The sequence below is a fragment of the Calonectris borealis genome, chromosome Z (genome assembly GCF_964195595.1).
Source record: "Calonectris borealis chromosome Z, bCalBor7.hap1.2, whole genome shotgun sequence".
Taxonomy (NCBI): Eukaryota; Metazoa; Chordata; class Aves; order Procellariiformes; family Procellariidae; genus Calonectris; species Calonectris borealis.
This window is the reverse complement of record NC_134352.1, coordinates 84,631,045-84,653,957: the sequence shown is the minus strand read 5'-3', so window position 1 is coordinate 84,653,957 and position 22,913 is coordinate 84,631,045. Positions and strand designations below refer to the sequence as shown.

At 40.0% G+C, this 22,913-nt stretch overlaps 1 protein-coding gene across 2 annotated transcripts; it reads right to left on the bottom strand.

Moving 5' to 3' along the window:
• Positions 1–1,698: 1,698 nt before the first annotated feature.
• On the bottom strand, positions 1,699–20,551 carry LOC142075416 (SKA complex subunit 1-like). Of its 2 annotated transcripts, XM_075136694.1 has the most exons (8): positions 20,464–20,551; positions 19,390–19,514; positions 18,566–18,657; positions 14,905–15,042; positions 9,886–10,055; positions 4,143–5,288; positions 3,590–3,718; positions 1,699–2,462 (listed from the first exon to the last, which is right to left on the bottom strand). In XM_075136694.1, the coding sequence occupies exons 1-6, from the start codon at positions 20,549–20,551 to the stop codon at positions 5,140–5,142; spliced, it is 762 nt and encodes a 253-aa protein (XP_074992795.1). In that variant the 3' UTR covers positions 1,699–2,462; positions 3,590–3,718; positions 4,143–5,139. The 2 variants fall into 2 exon arrangements, with proteins under 2 accessions (XP_074992795.1, XP_074992794.1); XM_075136693.1 differs by lacking the exons at positions 1,699–2,462; positions 3,590–3,718 and adding an exon at positions 15,132–15,182 and having other exon boundaries at positions 3,779–5,288; positions 20,464–20,528.
• Between the last annotated feature and the right edge of the window lie 2,362 nt (positions 20,552–22,913).

Below are 22,913 nucleotides of genomic sequence, written 5' to 3'. Positions count from 1 at the left end.
ACTTATCATCACTTATTAATCTCACATCAATTAAATAAGCACTACTAAACTGGAATTGAAAAAAATTTAAAGCCATCACATTGCTATTCACCGCTATGATATTCCACTAGTTTATTTGCATTCAGTAAATCCATGAAGAATTGAGGAAATGGGAAAACCTATTTTCCTAGTGCAGTTCTCAAGACAAGGAAGCAGATGCTACTACCTAATACATCAAAGTACAAATACACTTAATTGGTTTCGATCACAGCTTTCCAAAATACTGGTTTTTATTCAGCGTTGAAAGCAACACATGTAGGAATAAACTTCTTCCATGTTTCTGTCTATTAAGTGCTTCTGCCTATACATAAACCCTAGCATGTTTAAAGTGGTTTCATTTAAACAAGTTTTTCTGCATTTTAATTGCATCCCAATTCCCAGGAAATTCCCCGTGACTCAAGTTAGATTAAAAAAAAAAATCAACCATTTAATAAAAAAGGACCATTTAGTTTTTGTACTTTACTGTGGAAAATGGTAAGCGTAATTATGAGGATATTAAGTTTTGTAGCTGCTTAAATATATATTCTCCTGGTTATCACCTACACGGTTCCAAATTTAACCCAGCTCTTGTTTTTGGCTGCAGTCAACATGTCTTAAGGGGTCTTGTCCAGTAAGGATCAAGCACTCAAGGAAAAAAAAGCCCTATAAATGCAAAACTTTAAAAAATTAAAAATAATTATTTAAGTTAAGGTTTCCTGCTTTTCCGTGCTGGTCCTCAGCACAGGATTTCTCTGTAGGTAGCTGAACGGTTTTGTAACAAAAAGCCCTGCTGCTCCTCTGATGAGGGCAAGCTCGTACACACACACGTATGGGGCAGGGGAAGGCAAGCAGATTTGCCTATTTATCGAGTGATTGCAATTATGATGGTACAGCAAGACTATTTAGTCCCTTGAGCCATAGTAAGTACCGTCCTAGAGAAAAGTTTTTAAAATTTTTTTCATGTTTTAATTTTTTTTTAAATTAAGAGAACAATTTAGAGGATGACTTGATAAAAGTGTGGATGGGAGAGAGACCTTTCTCAACTCAGAGACTTGTGTCAAAGTCCTTGATATCAACTGTCTTCTTTACCCAGTATCCCCTTACACAGTTATTTACCAGCTTTGCTCAGTATTAACTCCCTATAAGCGAAGATCCAGCGTGAATGACATGAAACACTCGTTTTCTCTTCCTCCTCGTGGGCACTATGAAAGGGAACATGTGCTCTCACAGATGGAAATCACTGCCTCCTGAAATAACACGCAGCTAAACACCGAGCTAAATACTCACGGGTAAGAGCGCTTTGAGCATTGATTTCAACAGATAATTATTTCCATCAGTGCCTCTTCAAAAGAGGAGTTAAGGAGAACAAAAAAAATGCATTTTTTAAACCAACAAAACAGCAAAGCAACAGGAACAAAGAGCATTTTAAAAAGCAACTTCCCTTTGTCTCAGCTTTTTAGATGCATGCGTGGGTCCCCGACAGGCACAAAACCCAACTCCCCTGGGACCCTGCGTGTCGCTGGCTTTCTTCTTCCGAGCAGCACGGTCGGGCCGTTCATCAGTCCTGTTCCTGCCAGGCTTGCGCAATGTTGCTCTCTCCCTGTCGAACGGCATCTTTCCCATCCTCAAACCCACCCACCGCGCACAGGGCAATAGGGTTCGGTTTGATTTCTGACCGTCAAGGCCAAATTTAACAGACGTTTCTTTCCGCCTCTGCCCAAGACATTTACCACATCAGATCAGATTATCACAAACGTTAAGCTCCATGTTTTGTCTAGACCAGCCCGGGGAGGTAACTTTGCTCACCAAATACATACTCATCAACCGCTTCTCCTCTTCCTTACGCTGTTCCTTACGGCTCCCCCTGTGTCCAGGGGGTAGAGAGCAATGGGTGTGAAAGTACAAACCAAGCCATGTCCTGAGAAGAACAGATTAAGGCTGCGGGAAGACCATGATTCTTTTCTCGTATATCAGGTAATGAAATTTGTGTGACCTCAGTTTTATTTCCTTGTTTTCAGAAGCTGAAACATCAGAAGCGCTGACATTTGGAAGAGCGCAGGTTAGCACCGGAAAGCTGCAAGTTAGCTATATTTTGGAGGAGTATTACATTACACCATCTGGAAGGACTGTCAGAAGCACTTACTGGTATCTAGCGCTATTGCCAATTGTATGCTGATAAAAGATATGGTGAGCACTAGCCAAAGAGAAATAAGTAAACATACCGCAGAAGATAGTCATCTTTTGAGGCAACTCCTGGAGATGAACATTTTGTCCCCAAAACACTTTGGAAACCCCAAAAACTCATTCAAGAGGAGAGACAGGAACTCGCTGAGCTCTGGGGACACCAGGGCATTACAATTTTCCAGCTTGCAAGTCAGTGTGAACTTTTTGAGGAAGAAAGGTGGAAGGGTACGGTAAGTGACCACAATCCATGGCTAGACCTCCTCGTGAGAAGTAAAAGGAAGAAAACACAATGTTAGGATAGGGTATTAAAATAATGAGCACATTTGTGAGAATCTGCCCGAGGGAAAATAGTTTAGAAAATTAAAAACTCCATAGTAACAGACTGAAAGCTGTTAACCAACATCTAATTAATTATAAACTGCAATCCCCACAACAAAGCATTAAAAGGAATTACAGGCAGGAAAAAAACATTCATGCTGCAACCAAGCTTACACAGACCAAAACAAGTACTAAGAAAAAAAAAAACCAGACAAAAAAACCCCAAAAAACCACCATAGTGATGATACGTCAACAGGAAAAAAAAAAAACAAAACAACTTTTGCAAAACTATCAGGACTTTACTGTGATTAGCCAAAATCAAGGTTATGTTGTATACTATCAGGTTTTGTTTTTTAATATCCAGCAGAAGGCAATCTCTAGGACCCCAGCCTCAACCTAATTATAAAAAAAAGCCTGTTGGCAACAAGCAGCCATCGGGCTGCGGTGAGCACAATCACACTGCATGCTGGCACAAGCAATGCTCGGCCATTTTGGAAGCACAGGTTAGTCTTTGGCTACAGTTTGCCATTGCACCAGCTGTCAGAGGGCACAGTCGCTGCAAGCTTGCCCGATTTCTGTTACTCTCCCTCTACACCAGCCTTTAAATCTGCTAGAGGAGATTCTGTGCCCGGCCAAAAGGTCCCGCAGAGGTGCCGCAGCTGCGTGTTTCCTCTCCCTAGTGCTACACAGCTACCACAGGACTTCCACGATCCAAAGTCTTGCTCATTTGAACAGCGAGGAATCAAACCTTTTGAGAACAGCAACTTTGAAACAATCGTTAAGAAAGGGTCTCTCATCTTTCTCTGATGATAATAATTGAAACATTAGACACCTCTCAGTCTCGTTTGCCCATCAACAAGTTCCTTTTTAAGCCTGCCATAACTGTCCCATATACTGAGACCTTACAAAGTGTTCACTTGGACATGGTTCTTCGGGGTCCATTTGCAGCTCTTTTTGCTTCTTCCCCACACTTTTAAAGTTAAAACCACATAATCACAAAGTAAATTGCAGAGGAAGAAAAGTCAACATGCTGTAAATACTGAAATAGCCCCACATCCAACAGACCAACCTCCCCTCCAGGGACACCCATGCAACGGGATCTCCTCCTGGTGCAGGCTGGAGAGCTGATGAGTCAGATGATCGGAGGAGAGCAGAAGAAAACAGAAGTTAGGCTGCTGGACAGTCTGGAGCAAGTCACCTGGAAATGTCAAAACCAAGCATGAAATAAAAGGCCAGTGCAACTGCATTATGAGGAGATTTCTTTTTATTAAATAGAATGTTGCAAGACCTGAATCTTGAAAGACTCTTACGAGTACATGAAGCTGGGCAAAACAAAAAACAAAAACAAAGGACCTGATGATCCATGAACCTCTACACTTTATTTAATATAAAATAAGCTTTGCAAAGACCAGATGGACTCAGCTAACACCTACGGAAACTGATTTTGCACTTCCTCCTATGCTGTGTGTTTATCTGAACATAAAATATATTCCAATACTATGTAGAGTAGAGACCTCAGCTTGGATCTCAACATCCCAGAGCAAAAGACAAAAAAAAAAACCCCCAAAACCAACCATCCCACACACAAAAAAAAAGAGAATCTAGGATTATATAGCACTCACCAGGATCTCTTTATTGAGAAAATTCAAAGTTCATTCAGGGTCTTTTGCTCATTAAATTGTCATCTTAAGACTGACAGAGTACAAGAGAAGGTATTTCAGGTTAGATGTTAGGATAACAGCAGATACAGGCTCACAGAAGAAAAAGATAGCTTTTCTTATCAAAACAGTTTTGATTACTTGCAGAGTTGATATTTATCACAATAATTCTACTCTGGAACTTACTACACTAATAGGTCATTTGAAAGCAACCTTTTATAATAAAAACTGTGATGAGTTTGACCAGTATTTTCAAAGTGAAAGTCAACATTTTCACTTAAAAAAACCCACTGCTCTACTGTTTCAGTCTAATGGCTTGGTCTGAGGGAAAAATCTGGCTGCATGATGAAGTATGAAAACCACATGGCTAACAGAACTACCGATCATTAGTCTGGAAATGTTTAAACCACCTCAGATCTTCCTGTTCAAGCAATGCAGGAAACTCCAAAACACACAATTAGGACAAGAAGAAAAAGATTAAGAAAAGGAAATCTGGAAATTGGTTTGAGGGATTAAAAAAAAAACCCAACAATCAATTGCTTCCTTTGAGTAGCTACAGAGTCTTAAACACAGTCTCCAACTCAAACACAAAAGGAACATTATTAACATGCAGAGAATTTAACTTCCAAGTGCTGACCTGAAAATGTGATTAAAACCACCTGTGACCACAGGTGCGCCAATTGCCTATCTGGTTTGCATTTGTAATTTACCAAAAGACAGTAGTTCCTCTCAAGTTTTCAAAACAAAACTCAAATACTTCAAGGCCATTTGATATTGCCACTCCTAATTTAGGACAGATGTCTGAAAAATACTTCTTGGTCCCCACTACTGCCTTTGAGAAAACAAGAGAGCTGAATAGGAATGCCCACACATAGGATCTCTCTGCAGACAACAAAATCTCTCTGCATCTCAAAATACTTCTGCCTTCTGTATCTTGGGTAAGCAGAATATGGAAAGCTCATTAGCAGATGACATAGCGGACAAGTCTCGAGCCACGAACTTCTCTCACTCTCTGGCAGTGGCGCAGGATATTGAGGATCCCGTGGAAGCGCTTATCCACTTTCAGTTGAGTGAACTCTTTGATATCAGCCTCCACAATAAAAAATTCACCTGGAAAACAAATAATGACTTTGCTATAGAAATGACTATGTTGTAGGATACACTTAACATTTCACAAGTAACAATACAACCTCCTCTTAACAATTCCACACGCTGATGAAAAAATACTATCAGCAGTATGATGGCCTCACATTATCTCAGGAACTTTGTTCTACTTTCTAAATTTGTCACCAGAGAGAACAATTGCCAACCTTCCCACTAAGTTCAACTACCCTGCATTGTCCACAGGCCCCATTCAGCGAGCTCTGTCTGTTGTCAGCTGTATCTACTAACCTCTCTCAAACCATCCATGCTCCTCTACAGGGTATAAAGCCTGTAGCAGTCCAAAACACCACCCAGGGCCAGATCCGAGACGTTCCACAGATGTGCCAGAGATGGGGATAGTAGAAAGTCAATTGACAGCACACCTTGAAGAGCCTTGACGCCTAACAGCAAACTTCTCTTTGAGGCCTTGCCTATAGGTGTTCTGCTCTTAGTGACATCCAAAGCACTGACCTGAGCAAAACCAAAGAGATGCTCAGGATCTGCTTAAAGATGATAGCACAGCTTCACAGAGAAAGGCATCACACTTCAGTGTTTCAATCATGGAACACAGTTGAGTAGCAGCATAATTTGAATCCCAAGTAACTGCTTTGCAATATCTGAAATAAGCTGTGGCCTGATGACATTCCTTCAGCAGGCACTCAAGTTCTGGAATTGGCCTTTGCAAACAAAAGGAAGGAGCCCTGCATATGTCAGAGCTATGCAGCCCACCATTCCCTTGACTGCCATCAGATTTGGAAAAGAATAATTGTTTGTTGATTAAGAAAATGCAAGAAAAAGACTAACCACATGGAAAGGCATCCTCCGTGTGTCTCTCTAAGAAAATGGCATAGAAAGGTCCTGCATGAGAGCTGGCAGCCCATCCCTTCTTGTAGTTGATTAACTACTTCTAAAGGAAATTCTTATTATCAAGTGCTTGTAAGAAACCAAGGCCTTGACTGGAGTTAAAGCATTTAAAAAGCCTGCAACAGAACCCCAAGAAAAAGTCCCCACAAGCTAATAGAAGACATGAGGAAGGAAGGAGTTATTCTAAACACTCCATAGCTATATTCACTAGCTGTGATTTCCTGTTCAGTCTTTTACACTGCTCAGATAGGAGATAATTATAGATCTAGTAAGATGACGGTACATTTAATACTTCCTGTAACATGGCATAAGGTTTTAAACACGCATCTTCACAAAACTGTAAGAATGAAAAGCAATCTGAAACCAGGAACATGCTAATTAAGGTATAAGGAAGAAATGTCCAATTGTCTCTAAGAAGAATAAGTAGAAGGAAATAACATATTCTTCTGTCACAAGGCTAGGGGTGTTTTTTCTTTGGAAAAAGAGGATAGCATTCTCCCTCTTCCTTTTACCCTTAAAGTAAGGGAGAGGCAGCAGCATCTTGGATAAGATGGAGCATCTCTTCTTTCTATTAAGTTACTGGAGAGTCCTTCCAGTTTAACCGATGCTAGCTGGAAAGCTGAAGCTGACAGGAAAGCTTTTATTTATTTATCAAACAAGTACAATGTAGGTTTACACAGGCAAATCTATGTTTTTATGTAAACATTTCATCTTCAAATTCATCTTAAGAGTGATCTAAGAGGACACACACACTACTCTAAAGGAGCATCCAAGGAGGTGGCAGCCATTAGAACTAAGGTCCCAGAGTGCTGCCTATAGGCACAGGGTTCCCCAAAACATTGCTCAGAGCTGAAGAATAACAGATCGTGTTTTTGAGGGTTGGTGACACAGATGTCTAATAGGAAGTAGAATCTTCCAGAGACAATAACTGTCAAAAGCTGGAGGTCTTCCCCCAGATGGGAACTATGCTGAAATCTCAACAGAGCTTGCAACACTGCCAAATTTGCATACAGATGAGAAGTGGAAAGTTTGTTTACTAGGAAAAGAAAAAACCTGCATAACTGCTTAAAATATAACTACAGTTGGATAGAGACCATTTGCCATTTCCAGTAATACGTAAATGGTGTTAGGAACCCAGGAATAATCTGCATACTGGTTTCACAGTCTATTACATGTGGGGGAGCATCAGAATGTCCTGAATCAGTGCAGAATACGATTTCTTCTTATATTTGCCCAAAATTCAGGGCAGCAACATTCGGCACAGCAGGATCTTTTTTATGAAGAAACCAGGGCTGGATAGAGGGTGGTGGTTTGGTTGGAAGCTGTAGGTCCATGCACTAAATAACTAGCTAAACTAACTGAATCACGTTACCGGCTGGGAAGTTACCCTGATAAACCAGGCAGCATCTTTTCTCATCTTGAAATCAGAGGAAGAGGTCAGTTGGCAATCAGCCCAGCCTGCGAAACTGTGGGAATCCTAAGCAGAGACACTCACAGCAGAAATTTAAGCAAACAAATCAATGAATGCACCACCTCATCCTGAAAAATGCAATGGATAAAGACATTTAATCATTTTGTGCTGGTCAGATAAGAACCATCTGACAGCCTGCCAGACCTTTTTCTCTAGACTTTCTAGATGATTAGTCACAACAAACAAAAACAAAACAAAAAACCTACCACACACACTCTCTCAGATGCTGAATGTCCTAGTTTCCTAACTGAACTTTCTGCCATAAACAAGAAAATAAAGACTGTCTCTCAGGTACTTGAAGAAATTAAAAACCTCATTTTTCCAGGCTTAAAAAAACCCAACAACTTTCTGGTAGAAAATTATCTCAGACTAGTTGTAGCTTTCTCAATTTGCTAGAATGGCTCCTTCATTGCAGCTGAGGCTGCCGCGGATCACAAGCAGCATTCCAGGCCTAGGAGGGTCCTTCTAGTGTGTAGCCTATAGCCTCCTCTATAGCCATGGGCTCAAACTCCTTACTATTGTCCTGAGGACAGTAACAGTTAAACCAAAAAGATACTGTAAGTTAAAAATGATGAAGCAAGTATTTTAAGAAATCCCAGATTACTATGAGCCATTGTTAGACTGAAGCAGAACTTGTCTAGAAAAAAAACAAACCATCCGAGCCCAAATCAGAAGCCAGTCCCGTGAAGTAGTCTAGCTGCAAGCCTTTAGCTTGTTTTTATCAAAGTCCTTTACAACACTGACTTTCATATGACATGTTTATCCTATAGGTCTCAAAATAAAGGGCCAGGCATGTCCATCATATCAGAATTCCTTCCCTACAGAAGAGATGCATTTAGAATCTAGAAGTTAGTGATGATTATCACCATACCATAAATATTGAGAGTCTTGATCAGCGACAAATCCAAAGGAAGGAAGAAAATGTCATAGTTTGTCATAAGGTGACTCCTGAGTACCCAGTGAACACGCTTAGGGCAGAATGTTCTTGTGTTCTGTCCAGGGCAAAAATCGAGAGGCAGGCGATAAGGCGCTGTCAGAAAAAGAGCTCTCTTTCTGTGAGACAGAAGAGTTTGCTCCACGCTTTATGTCTGAACTTGGAAACATGAGGGCATTCTAAGGACATTGCCAAGCTTGATATGTGCCGTACACCCCTCTAGGAATAATTACGTACTTATTCTCAAAAGGAAAGGAATGTCAAAAAGGAGATTTTATATTAGATTTATGTGCCACATATCTTTGGAGAAAACTAACCTGTAAGTACAACTTGCTTTTAAACTGAGAGACATTTTGGTGCTTTTTCACTCCCTCTATGCTTTTAGGAGGAGAAAACTTCTTAAGGTTATCAGACAGTCCTGTCTCTTCCACAAAGCCACTGCAGCATGACTCATTACCCAGATTTCTCAACTTCAGAACAAATTTTTAATAGTTCATTGTCCATTCCAGCTTAAAAACTGAAAATGCAGTTTATGCAGTTTGGTTATCAAACTAGGAGTTTCCAGAACTTGTAATGATTCCAAATTAAATCTTTGTGCACTCAAAGTTTTTGCTACAACACACCGTGAAAGTGACATGTTTTCAGTGAAAACATATAAAAAGTAACCAAATCAGTTATGGGAAAACTCTTCAGTCACAACAATAACTCTTGTTGCTACACTATAGGACTTTATCCAGAAGAGGTGACTGGATTTTATACTGACTACCCAGTTCTGTATAGTAATATAACATTTATATTCCTTATGGCCTGGGATCTGATCTGGAGATGAATCTCATTTCTGTTCTCCTCCCCTTATACCAAGGGAGAACCAGAACTTTCATTGCTCCAGACTGTCGAAGCGTCGTTCGCCCCTGTAGTGGATAGGAATTCTTCAGGGCCAAATCTGATTTAGACTGTGGCACCCCATGCTGGGAAGGGAGGGAAAGCCCTGCTAAGTCTACAGATTTTTTTTTTTTTCTTCTTTTTCCTGTTTGCCACCTGAGAATAAGCAATAGCAGGTTTTCTAAAATTTTTCAGGACTGATGGTTTTAAACATTCCCACAGGTTAAATCATTCCACCAACTACCAGAGTACTTGGATGGACTATTTTCTGAGAATGAGATGCTATAAGTTACACTTTAACATGAAAAGCATGTGCTGTCATTAGTCATTCAATATCTTGTCCAGTATTTTTATACTTGTGCTGCAATATCCAAATGCTATAAGTTTGGTACTAACAAAGGAAAAAAAAATACCTTTTGTATCCTTAGTTTCTTCTTCCAGGAACCTGTGGTAGAGGTTTCTGGCTGCTGCATTCATAGATTTCAAAGGCTGATGCAGGATCTTGTACTTGCCCACCACAGCCTTGTTCATATCTTTAACAACTGCATTAACCTGATTATATGTTAAACGACCTTTCATATACCTACAAATAAAAATAAAAATCAGAAAGTCACAAATGAAGTTCCGTGTTTATTTTTCTCTTTCATCAGCCATAATTGAACATGCTATTCCTAGTTAGAGGTGGTTTCTTCTGCTTTGTGTTAATGAATAAACATAGTAGTTAATTTTGTTCATTTCCTTGATTGTTTAATCATGTTGAAAAGCCAGAAAGATGAAACATTAGAAAGCTAAATTAAGAAGTAAAAAATATCCAGTGCTTAAGCTGTAAAGAGCTTTTCAAAATGGAATAAAGGTTGCTTTATAGCATACCACTTAAACTACAAATGCAAAAAAATCAAGCAACCTTGCAGAAAACATAACATGACCCAAAACTGGAATTAAATGTTTCTGCCTGAGAGTACAGTTTGGTTCATATTATAATCATAAATAATCTGTGTTTGATCTTACAGCCATTCCTTTGGTTTTTTTGAAGAAATATCAGTTTTGTGTTCTTTTCTGTATTTTATTGTCCAGCCTACTGAGCTATACAGACACAGTTCTGCACTACCAACATCCGCTTCTGAACTTTCAGAGCATTTCATAAAACTAGTACTAAAACAATAAGATCTGTTGATAACAGCCTAGAGGTACAGGAAGCACAGAAGATAAAAACAAAGCGATGTGGAAATATTAGAGCACTGGAATATTTGCAAGTAAAGACTATTCAGCATGCATTCAAGGAAAAGGAAACATGCTACGAACTGAGAAGCCATTATATAAAAATGAACTCTGAAACTCATATGACAAGCAGTAAGCTAAATACAAAGCAAAACCCCGGAAAACACTGCAGTAAAAACCAGGGCAACCTTGCAACTTGAATTATCCCGTGATCGCCATTCAGTTGTTACAACAAACCAAACGTGGCTGTTTGCATTTGGTTCAGTATCAGTTTGCAGATGTGTGGAATTGAGAAAAGCGTTACAATTCATTTTAAGAATGAATGGGGTTCTTTAGGTCAGGACATCAGGCGGCTAAAAGCTGGAGGACAATAAGACTGAAAAGATCAACGAACAGGAAATTCTTCCCTCATTTTAATCTGAATGGAAAAACTCAATCTTTGGAAAACGTACAAAAAATTTAAAGCATAAATAGCTAATCAGTTACAAATTCAATATTCCAAACCAGAATGTAGGTGGGCATTCTACAATTGCTGACTAAAAATAAGTGCATGGTGTAGATTTTAATAATAGCCAGTCCCTGCCGGGGAGACAGGTCTGCACGGGGTGTGTAAAAACTCCTGAAATCAAAGCAATTGCTCTAATTTCAGACTGAATTGCTACTAAGTTATTTGTAGCCAGTTTTCAACTTTATTAATATTTTGATTAACCCAGATTCAAAGTTGGAGTTTTTATAAAAAGCTATATAAAATGGCTTTTATATAAAAGCCATTTTTATAAAAATGCTCTACTTGGCACACACATAACATCTTTTCAAATAAAAGCAGCACTACCACCCCTGAAATGCAGTCACACTTGGCATAAACGAGTAACCCAGCCTATAACCATAGAAGGGCTTTGCCTGTATACATTAACTGCTATTTATTGCTCTATCTGCATCCCTTAGCCTATTTAAAAAGTCACAGGGGAATGCGCAGAGCTATGAAGATTAAGGCCAGAGGTATAAAATACCTATATTTAAGTTCCTATGCTCCCACTATCAATAGACATACAGTGAATACACTTAATAAAGCCAAGAGAACACCTCAGCTCATCCAAACGCAGGAGGGATTCAGTTGCCTAAACCTCAGAACTGCGCTCTTTGAGAGGCCCTCAGGCATCCAAGATGCTTATACGGGGCTAGCAGATGTGCTGGGGTTTACAGAAAATTCAGGAACTAAAGATCTGGCAGTACATGCTAAAATATCTCCAACGGCACCAGAGAATTCTGCTTAGGCGACTGCAGTATGCCATTAGCAGCCAGGCAGCAGAGCTGTTTTCTGGTTTCACCGATTATACTGACAAGACATTCAGTGATAAGAGTGGGAGTGGGGGCAGTCGGTGAGCGTGGAGACACCCGTGTCACAGACACTTAAATGTAGGCACCTTAATCTGAAACTAAATTCTGTCAAAAGCAACTGGAATTTTTCTGCTGTGCATGACTGTAAACATAAAAACTCCAGCTGTTCCACAGTATTCTCATGTTTCTATCCAGCCATGGCTAGCAAATCCATAAATGCTGACATTTATTTCAGTCCATACGTACACTAACATAAAAATACAAAGCTGAGAAGTACCAAATTCAACCATTTAATTTAGATTTAAAATAACTTTAGTCTGCTTCACTACACCAAAAGTAAAACCATTCAGAACTTTTTTCTTTAAAAAAAAAAAACACCAAAAAAACCTCCCAAAAAACAAAAAAACGAGTGACCCAATTTCTTTTTATAATCCACAGAAGCCCTTTTCAAAGCATTTTTTTCTATAGGTATGAAAACCAAAGCACAATGCTATGTTCTTCAAAGATAATAACAACAACAACATATCACATATATACCACTCGAAAAGAGATAAATCTCCTAATGGCCAACCCTGCTCCCTCAAAAACGCTTCGGCTAAAAGAAACATACGTTCGCCCAAATTACCATCTTCTGAGACTTCAGAGTTATAATGAATGTGCAGATTCTAAAAATATCTTAAGCAGTAAGAATTTTAGAGACAGAATAAAGCAAGCATTTTCTTTTGCCTTGAATTCAAAGTTAACTGAGACATCTGTGCAACTTCCTTTTTCTTCCTCCAGAAAGTGTCTTTCTTCAACAGATTTGAAGGCTAAGGTAATTTGTGAGTTTCTAACTGTGCAAGAGTATTCTATCAGATCAAGGTGCTCCATACCTGTGCCTTAACACAGCATGCACCTTTGTTAAACACCTGCTGCAAAGTTCTAAAAATATGAAGCTACTGAAGACTGTATATCCCTTTTAGTGCCCTAATGATGTTAGGGATAGATTCTCCTTCATTTTCAGCACAAAGGGGGTGAAAACCACCTAGATTTTTCAATCACAATCTACCACAGCTGTGGTAGGAAGGGAGAGACAAATAAGACTCTTGGCTGATTCAAAACCCACGATACCCAGCTGGTAAGGGATTTAGAGACATATGTGATGCGTATGCACAGTTATGCCTTATTAAGTCCCTCAGACAGGCTTCGCATAGGCACAGTCCTGTACTAGCACAGCCACGCGGCGCCGGGACCAGAGCTCCATAAAAATGCAGTAGTATCCCTTGTTACTGTTGCCAGCAGATAGAAAGAGATCCTACATCAGAACCAGTGCTGACCTGGAGAATTGGGATATGAACCTAATTCTCATTCTTCTAGGAAAATGTATTAGGTGTGAGAAAATTTGGGTCACAAACATTTGCTGCTTAGATCTGATTAAATAGTATGTGAAATTGCAAGCTTAGTGGACTCCCCCAATCTTGTATTACAACACTGCCAGACAACAGGAAAAACTGGTAGATTAATAGATCTATTTAAATTCATGTGAATCTTCCTCCACAGAACAAATGTGCTTTTCCCATCTGAAGAAAAATATTTCTATAGCCCCACAAGCATAGTCTAAGATGCAACCTTTCTATAAACCAGCAGTTAATATAAGAGTATCCAGCTGGCCTCTGTCCCCATTCTCCCCACCTGCAAACAGCAGTGGAAAACCTTCCACTTTCAAGGATAATGAAACACTTTAAGGGGTTATCAGGGAAGATCGTTAGCTTTAACTGGAGGTTAAAACAACATTTGGCTGGAATGGTCTATGTCTACTTCTCTTGCCTTAGCAGAGATAAAGACCAAAAATTCCCATGCTCCAGCTTTATCTTTCCAAAATTTTTTCAGGAGAGAAGTACCTAAGGGAGTAAATCCACCAACACTAGGGATGACCTGTAGAATAAAAATACCAGGTGCATGCACTTTTAAGAAGCAACCAGAAGAGTCCTTTATTATTAGCTCAACATTCAGGCTCCTTCATTTTTTGGATTGAGCAATTTAGTGGAAGAAAATGGACATCGCTCACCTGAAAATTTTGAAAGCTATTGGAAAGATGATTTGAAAACCTCAAGTAAAACACAGACTCAAAAAAAAAAAATTCTTATTGAAAAAAGTGTTGTCAGGGAACACACTGAATCTAGAGTCTAGATAACAATTTAGCCTTAGGCATCAACAGAATTTTCTCGTTTTTGCAGAAATATTTGTCATTGTCCCAAAAATGTCTTTTAAGAAAAGTTATTCCTACATGACAGACTTCAAGGATATCTGTTAATCAGGTCCTGTTGGTAGGGGAAAAAACCCACAGCTTTCCATTCCAGAAATTTGGGATATTTCAGTGGGAGGTGTTTTTTGCTTTTAACAAGTCTGATTTCTTTTCCTGTCTCAAAACAGATTGATAAGTCAAGACTTGAAGATTTCAGAAACCAATAGTCGGGTCAAATAAAAAGCACATTTATAATTATTTTTCCTTTTAAGTGTAACCATACCTTCCATCTTTTTTTTTTAAATGTCAGTTCTCAAAACAAGAAGAGAACCCATCTATTAGCTAATATATTTCTGTTCATACAATTAAAGTGACTTTTGAGATAAGAGGTTTGGGTTTTAACTCATTAGTTCTGATCTTCCCAACATATACATAAAAAAAGAACCTAATTAGCTCTATTCATTTCATTTTCAGGTTTGCCAGTATTGCATATAAACTATTTGGAGCTATCACCGTGATGTTTCATCCTGTGGAACATTTAAAATTTCAAAACATCTCTGTCAGTCTCAGTTCTGCAAGAGCTCCCTTTCCCAAACCTAGTTTGCCACCCAGATTGGCATGACAGGGTCTAAGAAAAGCCATGCTTACTTACGCAGGAACACTTTCAAATTCTTCTACAGTTATTAAGGGTGCTTCTTTAATAAGTCTCGGCTCTTTTGTAGGTTTCTTTGCACGTTCAGGTTCTACAACTTTTGTTTGTTCTTCACATTTCACAGTTAGCCCAGTGATGCTGTAAAATGAATGAATATTAAGTGTATAAATAGCAGATAAGTAGTAAGGAGAATACCATTATTTTATCAAGTCTGCTTACTTACAGACCTAAGTTCCAACCCATCTGTTAGGCTGGATGAACACAATTCACGATCTTTCCTGAAAGAAAAATAAATAAAGAAAGCCTACTCCATTTCAAATTGCATACTTTAGCTGACTTCATTATAGCTCTTCATTTCTCTGCTAGAGAGGCTGCTAGCAGGTGAATTGGAAGCAGTCCAAATGCAGCACAGAGCAGTTAAGAATTCAATGTACCATTACATTTCACAGAACATGAGGCCTCGCTTTTTATCAGATGAACCACAGCACAGAGCTGCAGCCTAACAGGCAGATTTGAAATACTTCACAGCTCTTTGAAAGAAGTTCAAACCTTGGGAAGCCTGACTCATCCATTAATCTTTTGCAGCAAAGAAATTCAACACCATCCAGCAGGCTGGGATTTTTTTTTTTTTTTTAAAGGCAAGATCCCAAAAGCCAAGGAATTTCCTGCTTTGAGTGATTATTACAGCATCATTTTTATAAATTCACTCTTCCTCCAAACCCTCGGCTTAGAGCCTCAAATGCCGAACTATTTGCCAGCCACCCACCTAGCTGCTCTCCTACTTATCAGTAGGAAGACAGCAAAGAGGACGCATTTGGCCAAATTCACTGTCACCTGAGTACAAGGACATTACTGGGCTGTGAGGCACAACAGTAACTAAAGCAGTACGGAGCTGACCTGTCACAAAAACCAGATCCTCTACTTCGATCTCACCTTCCCACAAGAGGGGATCTTTGTTTGACATGGGGCCCTACAGTCTGTGAGCAGCACAGCAGTGCCTCTGCTGACCTGAGGGCCGGGATTTGATGTGTCACTTGATGTGACACCCCCAAACCCAGTGCCCCATTTCCCAGGGATTGCAGCGTGGAGGACAGCGAGTGCCACCTGCTGGACTCCCAAACTGTCTGGTCCGTGACACAGTGGCAGGGGGAAGCTCTGCTCCCTGCCGTGCCACAACACAGAGCCCTTCTGAAATCCAGGACACCAACAGTTAAACTAATTCAGATGTAAACATCTGAAAAACAAGGTGAGGCCCTGCACAAAACTCATCCTGGCACCCTGGAGCTAGCACTAGTCACAGGGAATGTCAGCAAAAAATAGTGAAAGGGAAGGGTGGAGATTTTTGGTGGTGTTGGAGGTGGGTTTGGAATAGAAAGATAAACACAAGGACCAAAGGAGGTGAAATTTGCGTCTCAAAACTTAACTCCTCCTGTACTTCACTCCAATCTCCTGCCATCCTCCTCACTGCAACAAACCTCTTATCTTTTCTAGATGATTCCCCACCCGCAGGTACTTCTGCTTTGGGTTCCTACCCACTACCCAGCCTGTGCAATGCTGCAATGAGATAGTACACATACAGCTTCCCTGCTGACCTGCACCATGAAGAGAAAGAACTGAAGCTTGTATTCAAAATCTGGGTTTGGTGTAGTGAGAAACTGCTCTCTCAATAAACATCTGGAACACAAAGGGCTTAGATACATTGAACTTGCTTTTTATTTCAGTGAGATTCCTCCAGTAAATAAGAACATCAAAACCAAGAACACAGGAGAGAAACAATAGCTACAGCCATGAATTGTTCAATTTGTCTGTGTGGGCATTTTCATTCTTTCTGAGATTTGAAGGCCTGTCTCACCAGTGTTCAAGTGCTCACTCTGCTTTCTGCATTATTTATCTCATCATATTCACTCAACAGACAATTAGTACTCAGCTCCCCAAGCATTTTGGGACATAGAGGAACAGAAATGAAGAGGGTCAACAGGTGAAGGTTTGGGGAAGAGGACTGAAGACCCATTTACACCGATACAGATGGGTTCTGACCAATTGTGGTCTGTCGGACAGCGACAGAGCACAATCTGTAGATTGTAGATAGCTGGCAGAGCACAATCTGTAGAAAATTATTAGAAAAACTTGCTTAGTTTTACATGTGTGCTTCTGTTTAGAAAGGGAAAGAACATCTAAACTTGTATCACAATTAACTTCTTGATCAAAAGCAGGACAAGATTGGAAGGGAAACCAACATCCTAAAGAATCTTTCTGATATCAGAGGTAATACAATCACTAAACAAACCTCATTTGCATGTAAACAATTCCCAGGAGCTAACGTAAAGTTAAGGTAAAGGTTTTTCCTAAATTAAGAAAGTAAGTTATGAAAAGAAGGCAGAACCCCAGTGATAATTTCTGAAGAACTTCCATTCTTTCACACACAAAAAAAATAAATTCCGCAACATCTAAATCGAAAAGGAAATAGAAAAGGAACAAGACATCTCTAGACACATTTTAGGAGGCTGTTTCCTAAATTGAGGGTTCATATCTAAAGGGTAGCATTCAGAAAAAAGCTTCTGTACAAGTCATCTCTTTACCAGGTAAGACTAGTCCAAGTTTCAATACAAGCAGTACCTACACAGATGAGAATATTGCTACACACTATCTAAAATTACAGTTCATTTTTCTCTTCTGTAACCTTGTTTCCACATCCTTAACCTTTTACTTTGCTGGAATACACTTGTAATGTTTTCAGCCTGAGGCTTGTCTGGCATTAGGAGCAAGACCAGGTAAAGCTGATAGATTCAGGGCACATATTGGAAGCACTGAATTCAAATAGACTGATGCATAGCCTTCCAACAAGCTACAAGGGTCAAAACAAGTTCTGGGATCTCCAGATGTTAGAATCTAGAAGATACCCCCACCTGGCATACGCTAACATCACTCAACAATAAAAAGCAATTCCAACAGGCCAGAGAAAAAGCTGACCACTGTGAGAAACCTAGTGAGAGTTATAGTGTCTTAGAAGCCTTTTGAATAATAGATATTGTTTCACATACTTGTGTCTCATTCTCTCACTTGAGCTACAATATTCTGAACAGCTTCTTAGTATAGCCCTCTCAAAGGCAGGTGGATGTCATTGCTAGCTAAAATAAATGCCAGGCTGCTGTAGGGAAAGGAGAATTAAAATGCGACAACCATAATTCAAATCCCCACAGAAAGGTGATTGAGTTAGAGGATTTTTTTATTTTTTTTTTAAATAATATTTGGAAGGGTAGTGTTGAACTTCAGTTCTAGTGACCCAGCATTTGGATCACTAACCCACCCTTCAATCCTTCAGCACTGCAGCTATCAAATCAGTGTGTTTGCAATTCTAAAGCAAGGAATGCTCAGATTTATGGAAGAACTAGCTTTCTACTGCAATGGCACACCTGCCACTGGAAGCTTCCATCTGAACAACTTGGTATTTTATAGGTTTTACCTGAGGGATTTGTTACTAGGGTGCTAGCACAAGCCTGGTAGTGATCAGTCAAGAGCAAACTCCAGAATCAATACGTATAACCACCTTAGCTCACACAAGTTCACAGTTAATATACAGTAAAAGGAGTAGAGCTGTACAATGCTGTAACGGGACGCTGCCAGGAGCAGCCCAATACCTCCATACGCATGTACCACATACCAGCTCTGAGTTGGTTTAGGCAGATGGGGAGGAATATTTTTACGGAGATGCTGTGCTTCATTTTGATCTCTCTCAGCAGACTTCTGGAGATCCTGAAATTAATGTTAGACTATCAGAAATCTGAAACTTAATGTCAAGCAAGTAAAATTAGTTTATTATTAGGGCAATGCTAAAATAATTTTCTAACTTAAGAGGTGTTCTTTGCTCTCTCCCCATCCTTTTACCTCTTTACCTCCCAATTTCCCCAAGAGCAACTAGCAAAGCTCAGAAAAACAAAGCTAAGAGTGAGAAAACATAAGCTTGTCTGTCCTTGCCCTCAAAGTGTCAGAGAAATTTGAGTGGCCAAGAAGTAAATCTTTAACAATACACCCTAGCAGGTCTGGGCAGGGGAACGGTGGTGGTGATGAAGAGATACTACAGGAAACTCATCTACATTCCCCAAACAACACTTTCACAAAAGACTTAACACATGAAAGCAACTTAACACATGAAGGCACTGCAAACACACGCTAAAACAACAGATAAATATTCTAATGAAATCGTTTTCATAGCTATTGCAAGGATGTAAAAATAGAACTGCTTTTTAGATCACAGTATCTATTATGATAAAGACATGCGTTCAACATATAAAAATTTTATTTTTCAAGGTTTAATGTCACCATGCTGGAGAGCTGCTTAATAAGCCATCAGTAAGCTTCCAAGTCCCAGTTCCACTTATAAGCAGCCTCATGCATCCAAACATATCAGATAGAAAAGAACAATTATATACTTATCAAAGATTCCTTTGAATCTTTCAGTATCTTAGGAGCAGGAAAAAAGATTACTTTTAGCAAATTTTTCAGTTTTTCTTGCTGTTGAACTTCCATTTCCATTTTATTCAGGAGATCATGCAAGAGAACCATCTCATGTCCTATTTTACAGAGCATAGATTTGAGGGATGGTTCTTGACCTGTCAAAGAAAGAACATTAAGCCAAAAAGCCAAAACACCTTCAACACAAAACTAAAATCCCATTTTCCTTGCCTCCACAAGCAGTGATTATCTACTAACTCTACGCTCCCCAACCATCATATCTTCCCAAGAGAAGCAGCAATACTCACTGGTCAAACAGTCAACCTCCTACTCCATACAGACAACAGGGTTCAAAGCTGCTGCAGGAATAAAGGTCCCTCTCCAGCACGATGCTGGAAAGCACTAAGCTATACCCACTACCACTGTAGGTTGCAGGTGGAGGACACAGCTTTTAAACACAGCCTGGCTTTCTCCTTCATGATCTCCCTCTGTTTAGGGGAGCTAGAAAGCTACTGTCCTCTTTGGAAACAGTTATAGTTCCTCTTCAAACAGGAGGTTAGTCTAGATGACCAGATGACCCTCCCAACCAACCTTCCAATGATCCTGTGTAATGTCTATTCGTGCCTAGCAAAGGGTAAGAGATGAACCTAGAACATTCAGATCAATTTCAGTACCTCAGTTTAAATAAGTTTACTACCCACTGCATGTTTACATCACAGCCAGGCACTCCTGGAATGCTAGATCAAGACACCTGTATAAACCTCCATCCATGCCTTTGCACATTTTTGTAAATAGGCTTAATTTACTCGCCAAGATATTTTTTTCTTCTCCCATGTGGAGATTTCCCCCCCAATATATAGAATATAGGGTGCATAACCACCAGTCTCCAAGTCCCTCAGAGGAACATATTTTCACTTAGCTCATGTTATCTGCTTGGCACCTGGTTCCCTGATAATGCTCCCTTTCTGCCATCCTTGCTCACTTTTTTTGTTGTTGTTCTCTGTATTTTACTTGATTTCCATTTCATATTATGTTCCTTGTCTAATTAGAGCATTCCCATTTGCTGCAAGGAGGTGCAAACCAAAACCCTCTCTTAATTTCTTTTACCTATGTTTCTTAATTGAAGAGACTTTTTAATATTTGAAATCTTCATGTTGATGTGAAAGCATAAGTCTTCCAGGTCTGAGGATGCCATATTCCTCTATTATCATGCTGAGGGGAAATAAAAAAGAATGCAGTAATTTAAGAAAGACCTAAGGTGCAAACACTAAGCACACAAGCAGAATTTTAAAAAGGACCCTGATGTGTCAAAGAAGCAAAGGGAACTTAAATGAATCAATAAATGGAGTAACTACCTCTTATTTTACTAAGCTGAAAACAGGAGAGAAAGTACAAAGTGACTGGCATAAGACAAGACAAATCAATTTCCCTGAACTCTGGAGATAAACACAGTGTAATATCGGTACAACGATTCCTCATGAAACTGGGTAAGTCTTTATTATATTAAGGGGTTCACTACTAAAGGAGTTAGAAATTTACTGCAATAAACAAGAAATATCTGGTTTACGTCAAGAACTGCTATAAGGCTCTCTCAGAGAGCTTGGATGAGATGATCAATATTTAAAGAGATTTTTTAAATTTTTTAAAAGACCAGTAATTAAACAAAAGAAAATATGCACTTGCTTGGTAGCAGAGTATGGAGACACAAAAAGTAGCATTATATATCGATTACTCTTGTGTAAGTATACTTATTAACTCTATTACAGAAAATAATTGATAAGAAAACGTTGCCGAAACGCATCTTCCCCAATCGCAGAGTAACAAGCCTCCATTTAACACTATTGTCTGCCAGTCCTTGTACTTACAGCGCTCACACGGCTCCCTCTGGTGGTTACCTCGCACCTGAAAACGAAGCTTTTATTTTGCTCTTAGTTTTAAAATATCATGAACTAGCACGCTTGCTAAATTAGTTATTAGAGATCTGCTGATTTCCACGCCTTCCATACCTTAGGAGAAGCCGTTACAACCCGCGGACAGCCCCCGCCCTCCCTTTTGCCTCACGTCCTGACCCAACACGAGTATTTCCTCCCCCAGCGCCCCGCTCTCACCGTTGACGAGGACCGGAGCCGGCTCGGGGCGGTGAGGAGGAAGGCGGCTCCCCGCGGGAGGACCCCAGCCGGCCCCCCCGGCTCTCGGCGGCAGCGTCGGTTCAAACCCGCCGCGCTCGGGCGGCCGTTGAAGAGCGCAGGCGCCTGCGCGGCGCATGCGCGGGAGGCGCCGTCGCGGCCGCTGCCGGGAAAGGCGGGAAGGGCGGGAGGCGGCAGTGCTGAGGGGACAGGCTTCCCGCTCCGCTTCTAGAGTCCCAGAGGGCTGCCCCCCAGGGATTCCACTAATAAAAAAAAACCCTCACAGTATTTATTAATTGGTTATATAAATTAAGTTTATTTCGGCATTCCACAGGAGACAAAGCCCTTAAAAATTGTCACTTTTCAACATGTACATACTCATACTGGTATGTCTCCTAGAGAACATCATCAACGCCCATTGCTTTTTTCTTGGGGACGGACACGATAAATAAAGAGCTTACATTTACCCCAAACTCCTCTTCTTCTAATTAGCTACAGATACAAAGGTTAATTGCTAAGGATAGAGTGCTTATCTCTCCAAAGAAAAAAATAAGCAAGTGCACTGTTGCTTTTCCACAATTCCCTAATAAAGGATAGCTTGGAGTTCCCTCCCTCCCCACATCACAGCTCTAAAAAACAACCAAAAAACCTCTGAAGAACTGAGAAACAGATTAACATACAAATGTGTTAAGGAAGGACCATTTTTAAAGCAGTGATGCAATCCAAGAAGTGACCGCATTCAGCAGGCCTTTAAGGAGAAAGGAAAACTATCAAACAAGGAGATGCATGACGCCGCCAGGCAACAGGTTATTGAAATTGCTGGGTACAGGAATGCATCGTCTTAACAGCGGTGAAAAGCCGTCACACCTTCAGCGGCGCAGGGACGGCTGCACTAACCCCTCCAGCAGTCCTGTCTACACAACCACACCGAGCCAACGTGTCCTGCGACTCCCATCTTCCAGCCTGTATCCATCTCAGTAACTCCACATTAAGCGGGGAGACATAGTCTGTCTTTTAGACAAGCCATAAAAGCATCAGTAAAATGAGAAAAAAAAATTTCAAAAGCACTGCTTCATAAGCAATTTTTAATGTCAAATAATAATAATTTTAAAAAAAAAGACAAAAAAACCCAAGCCAAAGAGAGATGTCCTGAGCCCAAAAGCTCAAAACACACGTCCCCTCCTAACCTGGGATTGTTCACATTTGCTAGCTGCTTCAAAAAACAACTCAAATGTCTGTTCTAGACTTTAAACACGGGGTTGTCTTGCACTAACAACCTCTGCAGTAAACTGAATTACAGCATATGACCATAAGAAGGAGGAAAAAAAAAAAAAAAATAGAAACACCATCAGATCTAGAGAAAACGCATTCTAACTCCCTGTGCTTATGAAGAATATTTGAACCTGGCATTGGAAAGTTTCTTTTGCTGTT

What these genes read in the sequence shown, in the direction of transcription:
- LOC142075416 (XM_075136693.1), bottom strand. Translation starts at nt 20,509, where the DNA reads ATGAAGATTTCAAATATTAAAAAGTCTCTTCAATTAAGAAACATAG. An exon ending in CCTAAACCAACTCAGAGCTG is followed by an intron (nt 15,183 to 18,565) that starts GTATGTGGTACA and finishes TTTTTCTTTCAG; the next exon opens with GAAAGATCGTGAATTGTGTT. An exon ending in GAATTTGAAAGTGTTCCTGC is followed by an intron (nt 10,056 to 14,904) that starts GTAAGTAAGCAT and finishes TTTTATTTGTAG; the next exon opens with GTATATGAAAGGTCGTTTAA.